General features: G+C 46.7%; 1 protein-coding gene across 1 annotated transcript; it reads right to left on the reverse strand.

Moving 5' to 3' along the window:
• Positions 1–1,657: 1,657 nt before the first annotated feature.
• On the reverse strand, positions 1,658–22,485 carry GMCL1 (germ cell-less 1, spermatogenesis associated). The gene is made up of 14 exons (XM_056362865.1): positions 22,191–22,485; positions 21,082–21,205; positions 18,158–18,254; positions 17,274–17,371; positions 16,654–16,766; positions 15,897–15,962; positions 15,630–15,714; positions 15,080–15,170; positions 14,425–14,565; positions 10,339–10,408; positions 5,447–5,522; positions 4,422–4,567; positions 4,153–4,240; positions 1,658–3,044 (listed from the first exon to the last, which is right to left on the reverse strand). The coding sequence occupies exons 1-14, from the start codon at positions 22,358–22,360 to the stop codon at positions 2,916–2,918; spliced, it is 1,494 nt and encodes a 497-aa protein (XP_056218840.1). The 5' UTR covers positions 22,361–22,485; the 3' UTR covers positions 1,658–2,915.

Below are 22,485 nucleotides of genomic sequence, written 5' to 3' on the forward strand. Positions count from 1 at the left end.
TGCTTTTAGATCTATGTCTAGCTACACATATATATACACACAAGCAGCAAATTACCGAGCCTTGCCAGAGGAATTTGCCTCTTCCCTTCTCGGGAATGAAAGGCCACGTAGGGAGAAGCATCAGCCACGCAGGGTGTACAAGGAGCACGCAGCTCCGACCTGGCAGCGGCTCGGAGGGAGTTTGACCCCGACCGCTCGGTGCCTCGGTGCTGTGCCAGCTCTTATCAGGCAATCCAAGCGCTCCAGATAAGGGGGTGAAAAGGTCCAGCGCAGGTGAGGAGAGCGGGGATGGGTGTGAAACGGTGACAAAACCCACAAGCCACCACCCCAGGCGTGACAAGGTGCAAGCCAGCAACAAAATAAATGGGAGGTAAAGGTGAAAGGCGAGAATAACCTTTTGACAGCCGACAGAAAAGCAGTCACTGAAGGCAAAAGAGGCAATTCCTGGTCAGGAGATAATTTGGGGTAAGAAAAAGTCAGATCATTTACCTTGTGACATCCCTGACGGGTCCTGGAGCAAAGAAAATGCATCTCAACGTGGGTGCTGGCGCGTGCAGGGCTGGGGGAGTTAATAAAGCCAAAGACTGTTTCGGCTGCTGGCAGAAACGAGTGACTGTAGATGCACCTGATACTGTTATTGCATGTTTACAATATTTATTTTTAGCAATTGACTGCGATTATATATAGGCTTCATTATTTTTGTACTTCTCATACCGTTTTCCTGAGTGTGGTGTTGTACTTCTCAGCTCCCCTCCGCCACAATTGCTGTTCCTAGTCAGTGACAAATAAAAGAAAAAAAAAAAAAAAAAGAAAAAACCCAACCCAACCCAACCCCAACCACCCATTTGCCAGGATAAGGCGTGATGTGTTTCGGTTTCTGTGCTCGTCTCACTCCTGCCCTGAGCCAGCCCTTAGCAATCCCATGGGAAGGGCACCCGCACCACTGTTCCATCCCAAATTCCCGATCCCGTCTACTGGGAAGAAGGATGGACTGGGAGGGGATTTGTTTCTTGGCACTGACAGTCCCTCCGCAACCGGGGGTGGGTGGGGGAGGGCAGGGGTAGGACCAGGCCCCCCCCGGACCCTGGGGAAGACGGCTGAGGGCTGGAAGCACATCCCGAGATGAGTTTCATGTCAGCGCTGGCTCCGTCCCACTGCGGGGTGGCGGTACCCCAGCAGCAAGGGCAGGGGTGCACGGGCCAGCGCTGCATGTGCCCTGGGCAATGGCTTGCCCACAGCAAGCTGGGGCAGCGGGTGGCCCTGGGAGCCAGTGGGGTACGAGGGCAGAGCAGAAAGCAGTTGCCCTCTGGCAGTTCAACCCACCACCAAAGCTCAGATTTCAACCCTGGCATTACATAAAATTAAAAATAAATCTACTTTTATGTACCCATCCCCTCCTGCTGTTAACCAGCCCCTACTGCACTGAATCCATGATACTTTTTAAAACTTGGTACTTCAAGTTAAAAGAAGAAAAACTGCTTATTGCAGTATCTAATTACAAAGCTTGATGCTGTAGTAGATGAACACCTTGAAGTATTTCTGCTTTCTGCTTCCAAAGAAGTAAGGCACAAGGCAAGATTACACCGAGGTGCATCCACGGGCTGAATCCCATAGGAAAAGCTATTCACAGCAGAGAAGAATAGATGCTGGGGAGTAATCCGCTTGAGATCATTTATTGACAAGTTGCCACGTTTTTTTCCATCTTGCCCAGCACGTTATCCTTGTTATAAAGTACAAATGGTTTTATACATTTCTGACAACGTTAAAAAAATAGGCTATTAAAGAGGCAAAATTCCCATGTTGAGTCCAAAAATCCTGCTGTAAGAATTCAAAATTGCAATAGACAAACGTAAAACCCAACACATACAAAGAACGAATGCAGCGTATGTCTTACGCTCGACTCATTTGTCAACCCAACTGAAAAGGAATCCCTTGTTCCCAGCTCTTCCTCTGGATCCTGTGACCTTGCTTAACTGATGGGAAGTTTGTGTTAACACGTACAACTCAAAAGGCACTCAAAGGTCACAAGTTCCTGAGCTAAAATGGGATATATTCCCAATATAACACTTAAAACAAGTCACAAAAAAGCAATGTTTAAAACCTGGTTTTTGGTTCATGTGAGCATAGTAAGCATTCAGCAGAGTCCCGGCTGAGAGCTGCTGCTGCTGCAGACTCAGATGATGGTTAGAACATGAGAGTATTTCCAGTACGTGGAAAAAAATAAGTCACTTTTGAGCATCCTTATTAGCAAATTCACATGCTAAAACCCATACAGAGAAATATTTGCTGCAATGTTAGAAAAAGCCCCAGAACAAGAAAGAAATGGATGAGTATGAGATGTAACAAAGGCGTAAACACAAGCAGGTTTGGAAGCCTGTACAGTTAAATAAGTAACACAAGTTGATGGGTGACATTGACAGGCCGTTGTATTTGGCCTTAATGGAAAAGGACCACAAAGACAAGCAGAATATGGATCTGGTGTTTACAGATCAGTCATTAAAAAAAAAAAACAAACGCCAAAAACACATTAACAAAACCCACACATCCTGCAACGTGTGCTCTGGATCTGGCAGGTAAAGTCGTAAGATGTCACTCACGCAAATTCCCTAGTATCAGTTTGGCTCAGTTTTTGCCCGGAAAAACAAAAACGTAACGTTTCTCAGACACAGAATGGCTACTGTCTGAAGATGTAGACCAGAAATAATAATAATAATAAAAAAAAGATGGGATAACTAGTTTTGGCCTGTGTAAGTTCTGACCTTCTCTTCAGATATGCATAGGAGTATACTAAGGCCATGTGTACTTGCTACAGTGTAAGGCCTTTGTCGTTGCCAAAGCTCTGTGCGTCAGCAGGGCGTTGAACTTAAAGCAGGCGCAGAGTTTGAGAAGTGCTACTGCGTTCTGCCGACGAGGTGTCAGGCTTCTGAATTATCAGGCGGCGCCTCACTGTCGGCCTTCTTCTCCGGCGAGGTGTACAAGAAGTTGCAGCAGATGTAGAGCGGGAAGATGAGCAGCCTGCCGTCCAAATTCATCACCACCTGCTCCTGCAAAGCAAGCAATGCCGTTAGGGGGAACTACGCCAGAAAGCACACGGGATTGCCGCTATCAGGCATTCTAGGAATTTAAATATTATGTATGAAAAAGCAGAAGATACCCCCTGCCCCCCCAGAGTAACTCACCCTCACCTTAAGTAGATGTTTTGTAATATTAAACACTGGTAAGACATTCTCAAAAGTGCTTATAACCCTTTGACCCAGTCAAAATAAAAGATAACAGAACCATCAAAGACAACACAACCCTAAGAAAATCCTGAGCAACCTTTACTTTCCGTAAATAAAGTACTTTGGAAATAAAGGGAGACTTTTCTGCCACTATCAGTTTTGGACTGAATGAACCAGGCAATCCGTAACAGTCCACACTCTAAAGCAAATCAGTTTGTTGGCAGGACCTTCTCAGTTTTACTCCAGGGACAGGTTTTGGGGTAGCAAAGCTGAAACTATCCTACAGCAAGGATGGTGTTCACAGGGAAAAGCTTCCTACGTGCTCAACGACGACGCAGCACTGCCAATTAGCACTTAAGAAATGATGATCAAGCCTTTCCCATTCCTTACTAAATTCTGCTGTCACAGGCGGGTGGCAAAGGGCACACTCTCTAAAGAAAACTCTGCTCCTCTCCAAGGCTTTTCTTTATTTTTTTTAACAGAATAATAAATACCACCCTTGAACAATATGCAGACATTCTTTCAACTCTCCACCTTACAATGCCAGGGAGTCTTCAAACAAACTCCAAATTTGCCTCTAAATAAGCAGGAGTCTCAGGGACACATCGCTCAGCCGTGCAGGACGGCTGGGAAGGCACGGAGGCATCCAGCACAGCACCGCGCCAGCGCAGGCGGCTTCAGCAGCACCACAGGAACTAATTCCGCTGTTATCAACACTAATGAAATCCACGCTATCCTGCTCTAGGTAGTTACACTTTACAAATTAGCTTAAGTGTTCTTTTTTGAGGTAGTGGAAGACTGAAATTCCACATAAGCAGTGACAACAAGAAGAACAACTCCTCTTCAAAAGCACCGCCGACTTCTCAGCATTTTTTTCCATGCCTTGGACTCCACAATTCAAGTTCAACAGCTCAAGAATCCACAAACATACCTGGTCCTTCTCAAGGGTTAGGATCTGATATCCCGTCGTTCTGCTACAAATAATTTTCCCACTGCTATCAAAAGAGGCCAGACGTAACCTAGGGATAGAACAACAGCTAAATTACTCAGTCTCCCTTAACTCAGGTTTTCCAGCACAAAGTGTTTCTCCCAAGGAGACAGAACATTTGCAAACGTAACTAACTTGGTGGTAATAAAATTAATGGAAGCAGGGAGGGAAAGATTTAGTTGCGATAAGGTGCTGCATTGGGTACTGTCTACCTGAAGGCTACGTTCCTCCGAGGCTGCAGGCTGACAGATCCACTGCACGGCTGAACCAGCGTGTTCCGCTTGAAAATGATGTAACGATTTGTGTAAGTAACAAGAAGGTCAAAGCCAAAGTTGAAGCCAGTCCACCGCCAGCAGTACTGAAGAACAAAAAAACCCACAAAACACACCAAACCAAACCGTCTGAGTAATGGCTACAACACAACCGATAAGCACCACGTCTCCAACAAATCAAACTTGGGAACGGGATTCTCAGCTGCAGAGGCGTGTGGTGGATTCAAGGATCCTTGCCAACACCTGTTTGAAACAGAAGACATCTTGGCAGGCAACCACTCACTCCAGCAGCTGACCCCCGCAGACAGGTGACGAGGGACGAGCCTCGCATCAGCTGCCTGCCGAACATACAAAACTACATTTAACACAAGCGGATCTAACACAGGTCTGCATTCTGCTAACCGGTGCTGTATTTCTGAGCAGCACTTAACTACAGGTTCCATTCATGCTTACGGTGCTCCAAGGAGCACCAAATCCTTAGATTAAGCGACTTCAGTTGGAAAAAAATCACGTTTCTTGTGTTTCACACCACCTGTTACCTAAAGATGCATATACGTATGTGGTACACAGAGGGGTTGTGGCTGTGACTATTACACACTTTATCTAAAAGCTTCCTTTTCCAGTTAAAAAGACATCAGCAGCTACACCAGAGCTGTATTTTCAGTGCATGCATTTTACAAGTCTCAAACAACCAGTCGTGGCTACATTCCCCCTTTTCACACGCTAAAAATTTTTTCCAAACATGGACTTGCATGCAGGGCAGGAGCACAATTAAAAACACTAATTCCTGATTCATCACAAAGACAGCGAGCGTTTTCATCCTTCTAGGGAGAACAAAACAATTTAACGTACCATCTCCATTACATCTTTTCGATGCAGTTTGACAATTAAGACCTACATGTTTTGCAAATACCTAACATGCCTAAGACATGTCAGCTACGCGGTTCGCCGCCTGCTGTACTTACATCACCGTCCTTTGCGAGTTTCCGACCACACCTCATGCTGCTTCCTTCAAATTCCTCTTTATTTATTTCTTGAGGCCTAAAAAAAAAAAAAAATAAAATTGCTTTTTTCCAGGACACCTGAACAGCTTTGTACGGTGCTTTAATGTGGGAAAGATGAATGGACCCGAGTAAGCTGGCCCGACCACACAACTGACCCGTCTTTGCGCAGAGGTTAGGCTAGGTGACCTCCCAGGGTCCCTTCCAACCCGAACCATCCCAACAACATCCCACTACTCCACCAAACTGCCATGTAAACCAGGTTGTGACACCTCAGTTAGGTAGGACTTCTGTAAAAGAATTTTTCCAGCTACGAAAATAACAGCTGGGGCGATTGAATGCATTCTCCAATCCTCCTAAAAAAAAACCAAGAAAGCCAAAACCCAACCCAACCCACCACGTCCTTTGTCAATGCACTATATTCCAACTTAGTAGGCACAACCACGAAGGAGTGCTACTGCTAAGGACAGCAGCAGGGCTCTGCAGAGCAGGCGTGCTACGCAGAAGCGCCCGCAGAGACGCGGCAAAGGATTTCTCAAGTCGCTGGTTACACAACTTGTCTAAAAAAAAAAAAAAAAAAAGTCCACCCACAGCGATCACAAAGCACCACAAGCCTCTTGATCGTGTCACCCTATACCAACGTGAACTTGTTTCACCCAACAGTTTCCACTGGCGCTTCAACACGTAGAAAAATCTTGCGGAGCCAGCAGAAGGCAAATCAGCCCCAGTTTTCCAGAGGTAAGTTACTCACTGGGCTTTAGACACGATTACATCATTAACCAAATAAGCAACTGCTGCCAGAAAGTCTCCCAGTTCCGCTGAGGACAAACGCTCCAAGTGAGTATTACAAATCCCAGTGAATAATATAAATCCCAACCTCCACATGCAAGTTAAATTATGAGCCTGTAATATCAAACAAAGTGAATAATATAAATCCCAACCTCCACACGCAAGTTGATTTATAAACCCGCAATATCACACAGACAATATACTCCGAACCATATGAAACAGCATCTGTCCTCCTCCCACCGCACGCACACCGCCGCAACTCGCTGCTACAGCTACAGATTTTACCAACGAACTCAGCCTGTGGTCTTTTCTCCCCTGTTTCTGTAAAAAACAACCCTGGAAGATGAAGTATTTCATGCAGAAGTTAAGCAAATAAGCTAATCATGTTAACCAAATTCATCCAAGAACCTCCCCATGCGCTTTTTCCACATCTCCTAGCTGAACTGGTTATGTAGCTGACCTAAATTCAGTACTGGTGATAAAAGATTTGTTTCTGTTTCATTAGCGACAAATTTCACAAACATCAGTACATAATGTTCAGACAGACATTAGTATTCCCCCCTCCAAATTCCTCCAGCAGCCTCAGAAGATGCAAAACTCCCAGCTTTAACCACTTGCACTGCCTCCCATACGCTTAGCGAACAGTCAAGTTATTCTATTTCGCTCCTGAGCGCTGCCAAAGTGGCTAATTGAGTAGAAACAATTCCACTCATGGACTCGAAAGATCTGTCCTTGCATCTGCCACAGAACAAATGTTTAATTTAAAAAAAAAAAAAACCAAACCCAAGTTTTTTTTCTTCTTCAAGCTCAAGATCCACTTGAGCACGACAAGTAAACCTTGAGCAGCTACGAGTCACAAACTCCAGCATGACACTAAAAAAATCCTCAAATTCTGAAAAGTGAATAAAACGTTTGGTCCTTCTAAATGCAAATGATGAAGCAGAAGAAAAACATTTCCTCTCCCCTCTAAAGTTACCAAAAGAGCAAACCACATCACGCATTTCAAAGCAAGGTGGTTTCCATGCTGGAATTTCCATTATTTCTAGAATAAGCAGGTGCGATTACGCTGGGCACCAGGCAGGATATGAAAACAGCACCTGCCTTCAGCTCCCTGGGAGTCAGACTTCATGTTTCGCTCCACTTGAAGTTTGCATCCTTATCTCCACGGGGAAAAAAATGCCTTAAGATACCGATACAGGTGGGAAGCGCAGTAAGAGGAAGGGCAGCAGATCGGGATAAAAGAATGATCTTACAAAACTTCAGTTCTTTTCTTTCAGCTAGAGGTTGGTCAGACGCCCAAAACGTTCACTTTAATACACAGGAACAGAGTTGCACGTCTTCCCTCCTGCGACACAAGTTAGGAACCGCAGGCACCTCGCTGCAGGGTGGCACCACGGCTCGCCAGGAGGCAGAGACTTGATCTCAGGACATCAAATAGTATTTACCTTCTCAGAGGTCGCGTGCTACGGGCTAGTGACGTTACAGCTGAGCTGCACGTAACTACAGGGAAGCATCCCCCCATCTCCCCCCCCCTCCCCAATCCAGAGAACACCATGTTCAAAGCCAATTAGTCCATTATTGACTGTTAAGCAAACAGTAACCTGGATGCCACCTCGAATCATTAAGTTTGTAAACTACTACGGTCAGGAGCCAAGACGTACAGAGAGGAAACGCCGCATCTCACCCACTCGCCATTAATGTAAGCCCATGGCAATGAACGCCAGGACACGACGTGTGGGCAAACAGAAGCCTGTTGTTCAGTTAAACTTCCTCTGCCTGAGATTTTCAGTTTTAGTTGTCTTAAAAAAAAAATTCCATACTGCCAAAGAAAAAAAACTAGACAAGAAAAACACGGCAAAACACTCTGCTCATTCCAGAGTCACTGAAATCATCTTGCTGAACATGAAAGTTGCCCTTTGCAAAAGCTGGTGTGATCCCCATCACCTTCACTTCAGTTGTGTGCGGGAGCTTATTTTTTCCCAAGCACGACTGGCAATTAAAGCACTCTCACTGCATTACAGCAAGCTAACAAAAGATGTCAAAACCAGGCAAATACACCGCCTTATCTCGTGTCAGGATTCCGATGATGTGTTAATGCCCGCTTCCATATTAACTGTGGTACCCACACGCGCTAGAAAGCGGCGCGCGACGTACGATGCTCTACTGCGAGACACATTACCAGCGGCAGCATTACCAAGAAGAGTCTTCCCAAGAAAACAACAATATCAGAAACAAGCCATGACCACACCACGGTAATTTTAGGAGCTGAAACGATGAGCTTCACCATGACGTACTTCACCGCTGCCATTTTCTAAAGCACTGCTACCAACAAAGAGAACCACTTGTTAAAGGTCTTGACTATTCTTAAAGGAAAAGTTGGGAGTTTTGGGGATTTTTTTCCCCCCGCCCCCCACCATTACACGATCACATCAAAAGGAAGTCATTAGGGAAATATCCCCTATATAATCTGCAATTAAGCCACGGAAGCCACTGCCAGAGGGCTGGGGCTGAAGCATAAGCTGTTTCAAGACAGAACTTTATGTATGTAAGAACAGGTCCACTGGTGGCTGGTCGTTCAGCAACGATCCAGCCAAAACCTCCACCTGGAAAATCCTTAACTACTCACTGCCAGAGGAGCACATCGAGACAAGACTGGCACTTCACTTTAAAGGAAGGTGGGAGATTTGTAGCTTTGCCGCTGAACGCTGCCACGGACTGCATGGCCTTTAGTGCAAGTCAGGACAGTGGTTCTTACACTTTTCGGATTGCAATTAATGAGCGAAGCCTACCATTGCAACTGAACATGCTCGTCTTCAGAACAGGCAAATTGCTGGGCTAACAGAACTGATGGAAGAAAATAAAGAAATTGGTTTATTGGTTTTTTGAAAGTTAACAAACATTTTGCAGCTTCCTGACCTGACATTCATTCTCCACACAGCACACTAAGGAACTAGGAGAGAAGAAAACGGCAGGAACAACTCCCCCAGCTGCATTTTGCCATAGTTTTGGTATTTTGAAAAGAGATCACGGGATCTGGCTCAATGCAAGGTGGCAACAAGCAGCAGAAAGGAGGGAACCAGCTTGTGATCACATGCATCCACGTTAACATACGTTAAATCAACATGCCTTGCTGGGCCAGCCACCACCAATGCCAGCCCCTGTTAGGCACAGGTTCAAGAAATGTCACACGCAGACACCAGTCAGGGCGTAGCACGAAGCACAGCCACATGCAAATCTTTGGAAGGTCACAGGAACAACACATGAATGCTGGTAGCTGCCACGGAATTTCCTCGCCAGCAATGCCAACACAGCGCAGCGGGCAGTCTAGGAAGGAGAAAAGTTAGGATATAAACCAGGGGGGTTATGGAAAGGACAGGGTCTTGGTGGAGAAGGATGCACTGCCTGGGAAAAGCCGGAGGTGCTGGCGGTGGAGAGTGCTAGCAAACATGGACACGGGGTGGGGGAAAGCGAAGTGAGAAGGGAACGAGGCAAACGGGTCACGGGATGCCAAGCCCTGCCGGGCGCGGGCCCTCGCTCGGTGCCTGGGAGAGGCAGGAACAAAGGTTAGCACGGAGTTATCCCTGCATAAACAAGAAAACAACAGATTGCCTCCTACACCACCCCAGCGGCATGGCAGGACAGCCTCCTGCCCACCCAGCGCGGGGCGGCAGCGCGACAGCACGGGTTCCCGTCTGCAGCGCTCTTCCAAACGCCATCCCTACACGGAAGGCTAGTCGTTACTTTCACAGCCTCAACACGTATTTCAAGGCCAAGTACCAGTGAGGAGCATTAACCGACATAAAAGACAGAATGATCCCCCCCCAGCATTTACCTCTGGTCACACCGTACATTAGTTCTGGAGTTCTGCTGTTCAAAGGACAGACCAGCCCGCCCAGGGGGACACTGCTCCACCGGCAACAACAGGGTGTAAAACCACTGAGGAACGCTCCCCCCCCCCGCCCCCGCTGCTCGTAACATACACTCCAACAGTTAAATCAGGTCAGAATTTATAGGAGAGGAAGGGTTCTAATGTAACAAAGAAAAAGGAAAGCCTGTAATATACCTACCCAATATCATTGTCTTGTTCTGCTCTGAGCATGGCAAACCACTGCTGTTGGTAAACAGAGAGCAGCCATTCTACAATTAAAAAAAACACAAAACAACAAAACAACAAACTTGATGTTGTCTTTGGAGCTGGGAAGGGGGTCGTTCATAAACATTTGAAATATCGAAATAAAATTACATCAAAATAATAAGGTTACACTTGTGAACTGGATGGCCTATGCAAACCCATCACCTGGTAACGTGCTCTTGTTACTCATCTCCAGCCCTCAAATACAGAAGTTAAAACTAAGAAGAAGTTTTAAAGATAAAAATCAACAACTAACACTCAGTAACTCAGGACTACATTCATCTTATCAAGCATTCACCATTGCCAGAAGTGATGCAACTCAACACATCTTCTCATTGTGCAAAGCTCTGGTAAGCAGAGGGGCTTGTTAACAAGCTCTTGGGAGAAGATGCCGTTTCCTGAATCCCCAACAGAATTCCACACGAGTTAAACAAGAAGAAAACACAAAGGATAAAGGAAACAGTGACTGAACACGGATATGGTAAAAACAAACAGAAATTGTCCCCCGCTAGGAATAAACATCAATCATGCCTTCCTCCAAGGATGCCATAAAGATGTTATCGGCTGTATTAAATTAACAGGTGTAACGAAGAGAGAAAGCAGGGCAAAACCTCCTGGCTTCTGCTGCACAGGAGGGATCACAGGCACCCGAAAGCACAGTATGTAAGTTCTTCCTTGGCAAGATAACAAACAGGGGCAAGAATGCAAGGTCACTTGTGAGAGCAAACTCCGTGGAGGAATGGGCTGGGACGGTAAGAGCAGTGAGCACCACCGTCACCACGCAAACCAACCAGGCAGGTAACGAACTCGACAGAAAGGGAGTAGCAGTGAAGTCATGCAGCTGAGTTCTCCTTAGGATCCCAGACACAAAAATTAAAACCATCCCTTGCTCTACTAACTCCAGAGTTAAGACTCAGGCTGTGATAGGACTAAACTGGGAATTAACTGAAGTACAACAGAAAGTATAAAAATGAATCAAGGAAAATTGCACAGTAAGGAACAGGGAACGGATGTGCTAGATGGGAGGTAAAAAAAAAAAATAAATCAAGACACAGAGCATCTTCTCTGGTTTTGTACATGTATGTACCCATTTCATAAGTCCTATTTCACCCATAGCTCTTCTGTTAATTGGTAAACATTAAGAGGGAAAAATACTGCTTAGGAAATGTTCAGAAGTTACCGAGTAAAACAGAATAATGAACACTTTGCTTAAGTCTTTTCTAGGCAAACAAGAACAGATGCCCTGCTGTGAGCTCCTAACACAGTATTTCAGTTTTCTCCTGTAGGTCCTATGCACATACAGGGTATTAAAAAAAATAAATTACACCATTTCTTTCAACTATTCACCTTTACTTCCTTCTCTTCCTCGTTGAAATCCATTTCATCTAGCATAATCTAAAGGGCTCACACAATAATACAAACTACCAGCCATTTCCACCTCTGTTGATTCTCTCAGGCACGATGCAATCACCTCAAACATTGACCGCTGACAGCCCACGACCCACGACCCGTTCGCAAGTGCCAACACCAATATTTACCTAAGCCTCCTTTTAAATAACGAGCAAAAGTTCCTGATCTTAAGGCAGCTTTTGGCTACAAACTGGTACCCGCAGGCTGCAAGGGCCACCCAGCATTAAACTAACAGCACTTCATTCCACACAGAGGTCTCCACAACATGCTCCTCTCTCCCCACTTTCCTACTTCTCTTGGAATTCAAGGGTGTTTTTTGCATTTTTAAAATTAATAACCAGTGGTAGAGCGTAAACATCAGAGTCTCCCTGCACTAACCCCATGCCCTTTTCCCCTGCGTGACTACAAAGCGACCAAGCCTATTTCAGCATTTATCACAGCCCATGTACGCACTGTTCAGCTACAAAAGAGTCAACATTTTGCTAATACCTTGTGAGCAGTGTGAAAATTACACATTCTTTGTCAACAAGCACAAGCAAAGCAGCCTCAGAGTTGCAAATGATGTTGTAACAACTTAAGAAATACTCTTCCTCTGACGCACACAGATAGGAGGCTTCTGGGTTTGAGCAGAGACACGGAATTTATCCACTGAAGAACACGAAGACAAAGCTGCCCATTGCAACGCTGGCACGTGGTAACAGCAGCAACGTTAACAGAAGGGAATCGAGTGTAGTACTGGAGGAGTTCTGGTTTGCAACGTCTTATTCACACGCTGACAAAAGGCACCTCACAAGGAAATAACCCATAGTTCTCCCATATCACTTTAATGACCTAAGAGGTCACTCACCCAGTTATTTTTTATTACAGAATGAAAATACCTTTGCACTTTGAATGTAACCTGTACCAGTACTGATCTGTAGAAAGATGGATTATATTTACTTTACATATCACTTAAGCATGTAAAATACCACGTATCAAAGATCAGTTCTGTTCTTCCGGGATTTTTATGCTTAATATAAAATGTTTTCACTTGCTTGATGTCAAAAACTGCCCCATCTGCTGGACATGACAGCCCAGACGGCCTGCAGGGCACTGTCTCCACCTGCTGTTCCAAGAACACCCGTAAATTAGACACTCTGAGCCTCTTCTCCATCTATTAAGGTGTTCGTTTAAAGCAGAACTGGGAGCAGGCAAAGCCAGCACATTCAGGCAGCAGCAACCGTTCACTTCCACTCAACTGACACATTTCCAGGGAGGAAAGGACCCTACCCCTTCCCCACAGCACCCTCCACCACAGGCAGGCGTGATCCCGCTGCCGAGAGCCGCCTCCTTCAAACACATCGAAGCGTGAGGAGCAGGGGCTCAGGGTTATCCAGGTACTCAGCTACGAAGAGCAACTAAACCATTCTTGCTGGCAGAGACAGGACACGGCAGCACAAGAAAGGCAAACCGAAGCGATGCTCGCGACAGCACCTCAACGGCAAGGGAAGTGTTTTAAGAGCATCTAGTAATTTGACCAAGCTAGTAAACGTCAAAGGAAATATCCCACTGAGTCTGTCGTGGCATTATATCATCGCGCTGACATCTATGGCAGCACGAAGGGAAAAGCCAGTGAGATGAAATAAGTAATTTTACAGGAAGACAACAGCATCACTCAAAAACGGGTTAAACACGGCAAGAGTCCAAAGCGACCCCCAAGGCTACAAGTATGGAGAGATGACAAAGAACACAGATTTCAAGAAGTTACAAATAAAGGTGATAAATAGCTCAATAAAAGCCATCTTAATTGACGTTTGGCAATCACACCTATAAATGGACATCAAAGAGGCACTGATGAATGGATAGTTACAGTGCAGACAGATGTAAAAAAAAAATACCAAAGCAGCGTACATGAGAGCTAGGAAAAAAACCCCCAAACCTGTCAAGAGAGTTAAGATGCAAAACTCAGTGCTAAGATTTAACTCTGGTAAGGGAACATCAAACAGAGTGGAATATGGAGCAAAGACACCAGGAGCCAAACTCAAAGGCAGAGCATGAGAAGCCCAAGCAGTGTTATGAGGAGCACAACTTGCAAATAAAAGGACAAGAGCAGAATATTGAAATATGGGATCTCCTCCAAATTATCCTAAGTATCTGTTAGTAAAAAACACTTCAGAGATGGGAGAAGAGTTCACAGCATCTTGTGCTTTTGGTTTTCATGTTCAGGTATTGTTCCACATCCTATCACAACCTACCAGCTCTTTTTAGAAAGATAACGGCTAAAAGAGGGTTCAGTCCCAGCAAGTTTTGTGCTTTCAAAAAGGCAAAGGTTTTTTTACATGTCTGTGGCTCGGGGGTCACTTAAACACCACTAATGTGCCACGTATTGATTAGAGTATTTTGATAAACTGATCAACAAAATGCTTCACACACCTACGTGTGTGCCTCCTGAGACTTGTACGCATGTACATTTAATACTCAACTTCTGCTAAATCGTCAGCCACAGTTCAGATGCTAGAGATAAACGCGTGAGCGTTAAGACCAATAAACACACTTAGACCTTCCCAATTTCTCTAGGGTAGGACAGGCTGGGAAAGGCACACGGAACTCCATCGGCCAAGCACTCACTCACCTGGGGGTATTAGGGAATCCTTCTCAACAATTCTGGCTGATGCCAGGTCACTGATGATATACTGTAATCTCAAGTGCGAGAAGACCGGCAGGAACGCATTCCCCTGTTCTGACTCCAGGAACGCGATGCCATCACCAAAATCTGCAAGATGGAGCACTGTCTTATAATCTGTTTTTCTAAACATTTTCCAGACCCTATTTGAGGCTGAATTCTAATTATTCATCAGAGAAAAGTTATTCTGGACAGGCAAATCACCTTCTGCCGCTACAGTTAAGCACTTACATTCAAATCCTTTCAGCAGAACTGTCAGAACAAACTTCTCCCCTTTTGAATCACACTAGTGCCTTCTAGTGAGGAGGCAACAAAAGCTCACCCTGACAGAACAATAGCAAAAGCAACAAAGCAAAACCAGCGACCACATCTGCTCACTTGAAAACACGCGGACAAAGCAGTGAAAGAGCTATGAGCTCACTTGAAAATACGTGGACAAAACAGTGAGACAGCGATCACTCGTGAGAATCCGATGCCAGGGACCACTGGCAGAGGCAAACCTTCCCAGAGGAGATGGGAGAAAGTTTGGAAGTGGAGGGAGACCGTCCTGTTTGACCCCGAACCCGCACGTTCCCCAATCCCAGGCCGTGCCGATTAATCCTACCTTTCCTACGCCTGGCAAACCAGGCATCAGCTTCGGTTAAGAGCTGTTTCAAAGACCCATTCCAAGAAGGCACTAGCTGAAGGAACATCCACTAGGTAAAATAAACAAACTCTAATGAGTCAATTGAAGACGTTTTCAAGTAATACATGGATTATTAAAGGGACATTCTCATAGGGCATTAATTCCTACAAAGGCTCTGATACTCTGTTACTTCCAGTAAATACCAAAAAGGCTGAAATTCTCATTGTGCTACTCACAATGTGCTACACTGTGCTAATATACTTTAGTAATTAATTCATTCACAGCACCAGCCAATCAATCCACCATAATCTACACCAATTTTAAGGTAATTGATCATAGCAGAAACTTGAAAACTAAATAGGACAAGCAGAGCCCCAGTCAGATAGCTTAAAAAAAATTAAAAAATTAATTTGGGCACGTTTAATTAGCAAGGTACAAAGCAGCTTGGAGAAAATAATTCTTTTGTAGCTATAGACTACTACTCAGGAGTTCAGCTTCATCAGCCCCAGCCAGCCCCTCCGCCAAGTACCTTTTTGAGAGCAGTATACACATCCATTTCCACTTGCATTACCAGCAGGTTAGAAGAGCTAATTAGCTCTTTCATGAGGTTTATGCTGGGGGAGAAAAAAAAGAAAAAACCCTAATCATAAGAGATCTATGAGACAGTACAGACCAAACGAAGAAAGCAAGCTAGGTAACAAGCAACCACCCACAGCCCAGAAAATTACTTGTAGCGGGCTCTCTACTTCGGAAGAAACTGTACTTTGTCAATGGAAGTCAGCTGAAGCCAGAATACCTGAGTTCTTTGAAGAGTTCGACGCTCTGGTGAGTCATCAGGTTATTCAAGAGCCATTCAAGGCACCTAGATTAAAAGCAAGGAATTAGTACCTTAATTTTTTTCTTAAATCTGTCAATGTCCCTGCAACAGTTGCTCAGGCTCACAAAGCCTGATTATGAACCACGCGATTTTAAAATATTGCTTTAACCCAAGACATGAACACGTAAAAATAGGAGAAAGTTATTTCAAAATCATGAAGCTTACCATGAGATCTTCCGAAGTTTTATGAAACTCTCAAATTTGCATTTAGCTTCTCTCGGGGTACAGTGAAAGCTAAACTCTAAGTACTACTAATGCCACAAAAAGCCCTGAGAACACACTAATTCACAGCAGAAGGAAGCAGTCAGCATTAACCTCAGCATTCTGCTCCGAAACGCGTAATTATCCCTCCTAATTAAGATAATGTTAAGCTTACGTTCTGAATATTAAAGCAGCTTTGCAATAAACCAGTCAATGATCACAAGTATTATTTCACTGTCACACTGAAGAATGTAATTACTAAAGTATATTAGCAAAGACAGTAATTCATCACAGCACCAGCCAATCAATCTACCCTAATCTACACCAATTTTAAGGTAATTGATCATAGTAGAAACTTGAAAACTAAACAGGACAAGCAGAGCCCCGGTTAGATAGCTTTTTAAAAAAATAAATAATTAATTTGGGCACTTTTAATTAGCAATGTACAAAGCAGCTTGGAGAAGATAATTCTTACTTTTTCTTCACAGAGTCTAACCCGTATGTCCCCGCCGAATTATAGTAACTACACACAGTTTTTGCATTAATGGTTTCCTTCATTGTTTCACCACACTGCTGGATTAAACCATCCTACGGGGAGGAAAAAAAACAAACTCATAAATATCCCAACTTTTAATTTTCCAACAGAAGTATCAAATACAAAAATCATACCAATTTTCACGCCTGAACAATTAAGAGTCACACATGCTCCAGTGACCTATGCTAAATGATATATATAAAAAAAAAAAAAAAAATCAAACCCAACATTCCTCACAAAAATAGGTTTTCCCTAAGAATACACCGTGTGAAAGAAAAGCTTAATGAATACCTTCAGGGTAGAACAAATGAGCTGTTAAAACATATTTTAATTTGCTGCTGGATACGATTCTCAAAGTGGCACTTCATATTATAACAGAATCTTAGTCATACTATTTTTAAATAAAACCGCTGCATTATGTTTGGGCTTTTTCCTCCCCCACTTAGTTTGAAAAGATGTTTCATTTCCCTGGGTGAAACAACACACGTGTGCAACAGTCTTATGAACTGTTATCTTTATCTGAAAAGAAAGCACAAAACCACTGCATATTTAGTACTTACAAGCTGCAGCATGCAGGCTGCTGCTAAAAGTGCAACTACTCGCCCGGGTTTTATCAAGACGTCGTCCCTATAGAGTGAGCCAAAAGCCACCTGTAGAGCTGAAAAGAGTCCAAGTGTCAAAGATGGGACACGGATAGATAAGAAGCCTGAAATATAACCAAGTCACGTCAGCGCACGCATTCTCCACAATCTTATTTGCCCTGGGTAAAAAGCTGGGATTTACGAGCCCAAGCACAGGCATGAACAGAAGAGACAAAACACGGCGTTACCCAATAAAATAGAGCCCTGTGCATCATTTAAACAAAATATTTGTCTTAAACCAGCCACTGAATCACGCCGTGGAGCAAGGCAGAGAGCAGTAAAACTAGGTAAAAAAGTGCCACAAGCCGCCTCTGCAATCAACCACTAGTGTAACGTTGAGCTGTTACTACGGCTTTACAAGCTCCTCTGCAATTCTTCTGAAGAACACCGCTCCCTTGCGCTGCACTGCCTGGAGTGGCAGCAAATGCTCCGCCGGAGCCCTGTGCACGCTCTACTGGTTGCACCTCAAGCCCAGAGAAAGGAGGATGAGATTCCCACCAACACCCGGGTCTCCACAGGAGTTGTGCACCCCGAGCTCAAGAGCCCCGATGCCGAAACAACAGGGACACGCGGCTGCATTCCAGCTGCGCTTCCCAGCCCAGGCGTGGAAAAATGGATGCGGCTCCACTGGTGACCCCAGTTAAGCTCGGAACTGAACGAGCACAGAACTCATTCTCTCAAGTGTCTTATAGACCAGTTTCAAAATTATTCTTAAATTAAAAAAAATTTAAAATTTCAGTTATTTTTTGTCAGGTTCAACTTAACCCCTACCTTCAGAGTTTTGTTAAAAGGCTCCCACTTACCTTCCACATCAATATTTTGGTCAGGAATCTCCAACTCTATGATGTTCATGCTAGATTCTTTCCAAGATCCGCTGAACATACTGGAAAAGTAGCCTGACTATGAGGGAAGAGGAGAGAAAAAGGACTCGAGTAAGAGATTTCATCCACATTGAAACTGGCAAAAGCAGTACATGGCACAAAAAATCGTTAATATTTACCTTTATGCAGAACAAAATGTATTAAGGGAACTTTTCACAAGCTAAAACATTCTGACACACTTGCAAAAGGGCTAATTGTATTTGTTCTATCTCTGGAAGTGAAAACGCACACAGAAAATTTGGACTACACGCCTGTAATCAGAGTAAGTAAAGAGCTTTAAAAGGCCAGAAAAGCCATATAAGCTCTTTTCCTACAAACCACACCACCAATGGGGATATAATTAGTCCAAGAACTAAGTCCTTAATGTTACCAGCAGACAACAAATCCTGCAGGCATTAGGGAACGCCAGTTTGGGTATTGGGGGAAGGAGGGAGGTGGAAAGAAAAAAAAAAAAGGCAAAGAAAGAAGCATGCAAGACATACAAATTAATGTACAAGGTTGTAGTCTCATACCAAGGACACATACACATACACCATTTACGTAAATATACCTTTTATAATAAAGTGTAAGGCATATAAAACTAGAATTTGATAGGTTTCCATCCAAATGGAGTGAAATACACTGCTCTACTAGGATTCATGATTTTCCTTCTCAGCAGCAGATGTGCCCATTATGAGATGCTATCACCCACTGAAGTTTACCTGAGAGATCAAAAAAAATAAATTCTATTTGTACAGCACCACATCCCCTGACCTCTTAACTCAGCATTTCAACTCAGGGCAGCAAATAACATAAAATCCAGTTTTGGTTTGATGTGATTACAGAAGTATTTCTATACCTTATTTCTATCCCTTAACCACGATGGCATACAACGCACTGTGCTCTCAAAACCTGGACCTCATCCATCTTACCAGTCCTCACCAGGCTACCTAAGCTTTGCCATGTCGAGCAACTCCTCCTTTTCACGAGAGCTTATTTTAGTCAACAGCATCAGGAAAAGGAAATCCTCTGCTCCTCCGACCTGCCTTAGCGGCACCTCGCCATCATTTATCCAACTAAATGCAGGAACTGGAGAGACTTGGGGAACGGGAACATCCAGACTGAGATGGTCCACTCAACAAGGCAGAGGAGGAGTCGTAATTTCATTAAGAGTAATCTACAGGGAGAGTTATTTTTAACCTCCAAGAAACATTTTACCTATAGTAACATAACTCCAGCGACAGAGCACGAACTGAAACAGAAACCTGACTGAGGAGAACGGTTAATATAACCGCACCGCTCCACCTCACAAGAGCATCACTTGTGTAAAAAAGCCTCCACTGATCAAAAGCACGATGTTCAAAGCCTGTTAAGAAGCATCCACAGAAGCAATTTAATATTCCGGGTTTTTTTACATATATATATATAAAAATAAAAGTTTTAAGGAGTAGCTTCACAATCTTGAGACGTAGCAACAACAGAATCACAAGGATGACTAAAAACACCATCGCCAACCACAGCCGAAGGCGAACCGGCAGCACGCCCACCCTGCTTATGCTGCTCAAGGTAACTTTGACTGTCGTTGGTATATAGGGTCAAAAAAAGCCAGCAGACCATTAAAGCTGTGCCCACCAGCTGTCCTCCCCGGTCAAACGCACCCGCTGTGCCACCCAGAGGTGGCTGCCACTGGTCAGAAGTCTTCCCTATACACAAATTACTTCCCTGCCCTCATTTTATGCTCTTTAAAAAGGTCTAATGCACGTAAAATAAAAGGCTTTTTCCTACAAGCAACAAATTTCCCTCGCTGCGGCCAACAGTCACCGTACCACCACTGCCCTCACGGCGTCAACATGATGGCGACAACGAAGCACCTCTTAGAATTCATTTTTGCCATCGTTTGTTACACCCGAGCAGCTGCGTTGCGCCTGCTGAGCACCTCCCAGCACCACCTTCCCCTCCTAACAGTAACGCTGCTCTGCGGGACCACAGCTAACGAATGGGACATTCCTTTTCATTCCACAGCCTTTTCGGGGACGGCACCTGGCATTACTTTCTCTGCTCGCTTCAAAGAAACCACTTCCGAGCAATTCCAGACCCCCCCCCCTCCCCTTTTTTTTGTTGTTAACATTTTAAAGTTAACAGCACAACTGAATTAGACACTCCAAGAGAAAGGTGCAGCTTCTCCCCAGGCCAGGTGGGGTGGACAGCAGCACCTCTCCAGCCCCGGGACACAAGCAGTACCACACAGAACTTCACCTGGACGTGAGCCCAAAACAAAATCCTTGCAGGAAAAGCATCTTTCCTGCAGGCATACTCTGTGATTTATTCCTTTTCAGGTCCCGAGCACACCCTCCTCACCCAGCAGCAAGAACGTGGTGTAACAAGCATGTGACCCAGCTCTGGCAACTTCCCTCCAGCATCCCAAAGGAGGGTGAAATGGCTCCAGGCTGGTGGGTGCCGCATGGACCCGCTCTGAGGCCCTTGCTTTGCTCCGCGACAACGCTAACATGTCAGGGGGCCCTCGGGTGGTCGTTTAGCCAACGAGGTGGTGTTCTCAGGACATCAAAAAGACAATTTCCAGGACTGTTTTCACAAAGGATGTGCCAAAGTTAAAGACAGGGAGATTAAAAAGAAATTAAATAGCAAGAGACAGAAGTGAAGGAACTTCCCGCACATGAAGCTATGCTTCCTAACAACTAGCGAAAGCGTAACAGAAGCTGTTTGTCTGCCTCCACAGGAGGAGGGAGAAGTCTAAAACGTAAGGAGGAAAAAATAAAAAATAAAATAAAAAAAAACTTAAGTCACATGTAACATTTACTGGGTATTTTTACATTTAAAAATAGGCAGGGCAGGAAGGAGGCGCTGACCTGACACAGATAGACCTTGTGCAGGTTCCACTCCTCGCCCAGGGCGCAGATTTTGATGTCGCTGTTCTCCCCGTTCAGGAACAGGGTCTGGTAGATGTACTTGGAAGTGCTTTTCAGCTTCTTCCTGGAGCAAAAGGCAAGCGGAGACGCGGCCCTTCAGGCTGCGGGGTGCACGGTACCCGGTGGAGGGTGCTCCGCCCGTCAGGGGGGGCTGCCCCCATGGCCCCCTCCCCCCGTTGCCACCCCCCACTGCCACCATGGCCCTTTCCCAAATGCCGCCCCCCGCTGCCCCCCTTGCCCACCCCCCACTGCACCACTGGCCCCCTCCCCGCTGCCCCCCTCCCGATGGCTCCACGGTCCCCCCCCGCCACCCCCATGCCAGCCCCCCCTGCTACCCCCATGCCGGTCCCCCCCCCGCTCCCATGTCATTCCCCCCCCGCTGCCAGCCCCTCTCCCCCCCCGGGCCCCCACGAACCGGCCACCCCCGCCACCCCCCGCCTCCCCCCTGCACCACCAGCGCCCGAAGGCCGCGCTTGGCCACTCCAGCCCAGGCCCGGTCCTGCCGGCCCTCCCCCGGCCCCTTCCCACCCCCGCAGCCAGGCCCCGCCGGCACCCCCCGCCGACCCCCCAGGCCAGGCCCGGCTCTGCCGGCCCCCTCAGCCCCTTCCCGCCCCCCCAGGCCAGGCCCGGCTCTGCCGGCCCCCTCAGCCCCTTCCCGCCCCCCCAGGCCAGGCCCGGCTCTGCCGGCCCCCTCAGCCCCTTCCCGCCCCCCCAGGTCAGGCCCGGCTCTGCCGGCCCCCTCAGCCCCTTCCCGCCCCCCCAGGTCAGGCCCGGCTCTGCCGGCCCCCTCAGCCCCTTCCCGCCCCCCCAGGCCAGGCCCGGCTCTGCCGGCCCCCTCAGCCCCTTCCCGCCCCCCCAGGCCAGGCCCGGCTCTGCCGGCTCCCCCAGCCCCTTCCCGCCCCCCCCAGGCCAGGCCCGGCTCTGCCGGCCCCCCCAGCCCCTTCCCGCCCCCCCCAGGCCAGGCCCGGCTCTGCCGGCCCCCTCAGCCCCTTCCAGCCCCCCCCCCCAGCCCGGCCCTGCCGGCCCCCCCAGCCCCTCGCCCCCCCCACCTGCAGGGGGTGTCGAGCAGCCGCTCCTCCCGCTCGCTGTCGCTGTCACCGTCGCCCTCGGCCCCGCCGCGCCTCCGCTTGCCTCCCCGGTCGCCGCCGTCCCCGGCCGCCCCCTCGCCGCGCGGGAGGCCCGGCCGCCGCCTCAGCATCCGGCTGCTCAGCGAGCCCATCGCCGCTCCGCCGCCGCCGCCGCCTCCTCATGAGGCCACCCAGAGCGCAGCGGGGCCGCAGCGGGGCCGACGGCGCCTCAGCGAGGGGCAACGGCCGCCATGGGCCCCGCGCCTCTGCGCCTGCG

This window comes from Falco biarmicus, chromosome 18, assembly GCF_023638135.1.
Source record: "Falco biarmicus isolate bFalBia1 chromosome 18, bFalBia1.pri, whole genome shotgun sequence".
NCBI lineage: Eukaryota > Metazoa > Chordata > Aves > Falconiformes > Falconidae > Falco > Falco biarmicus.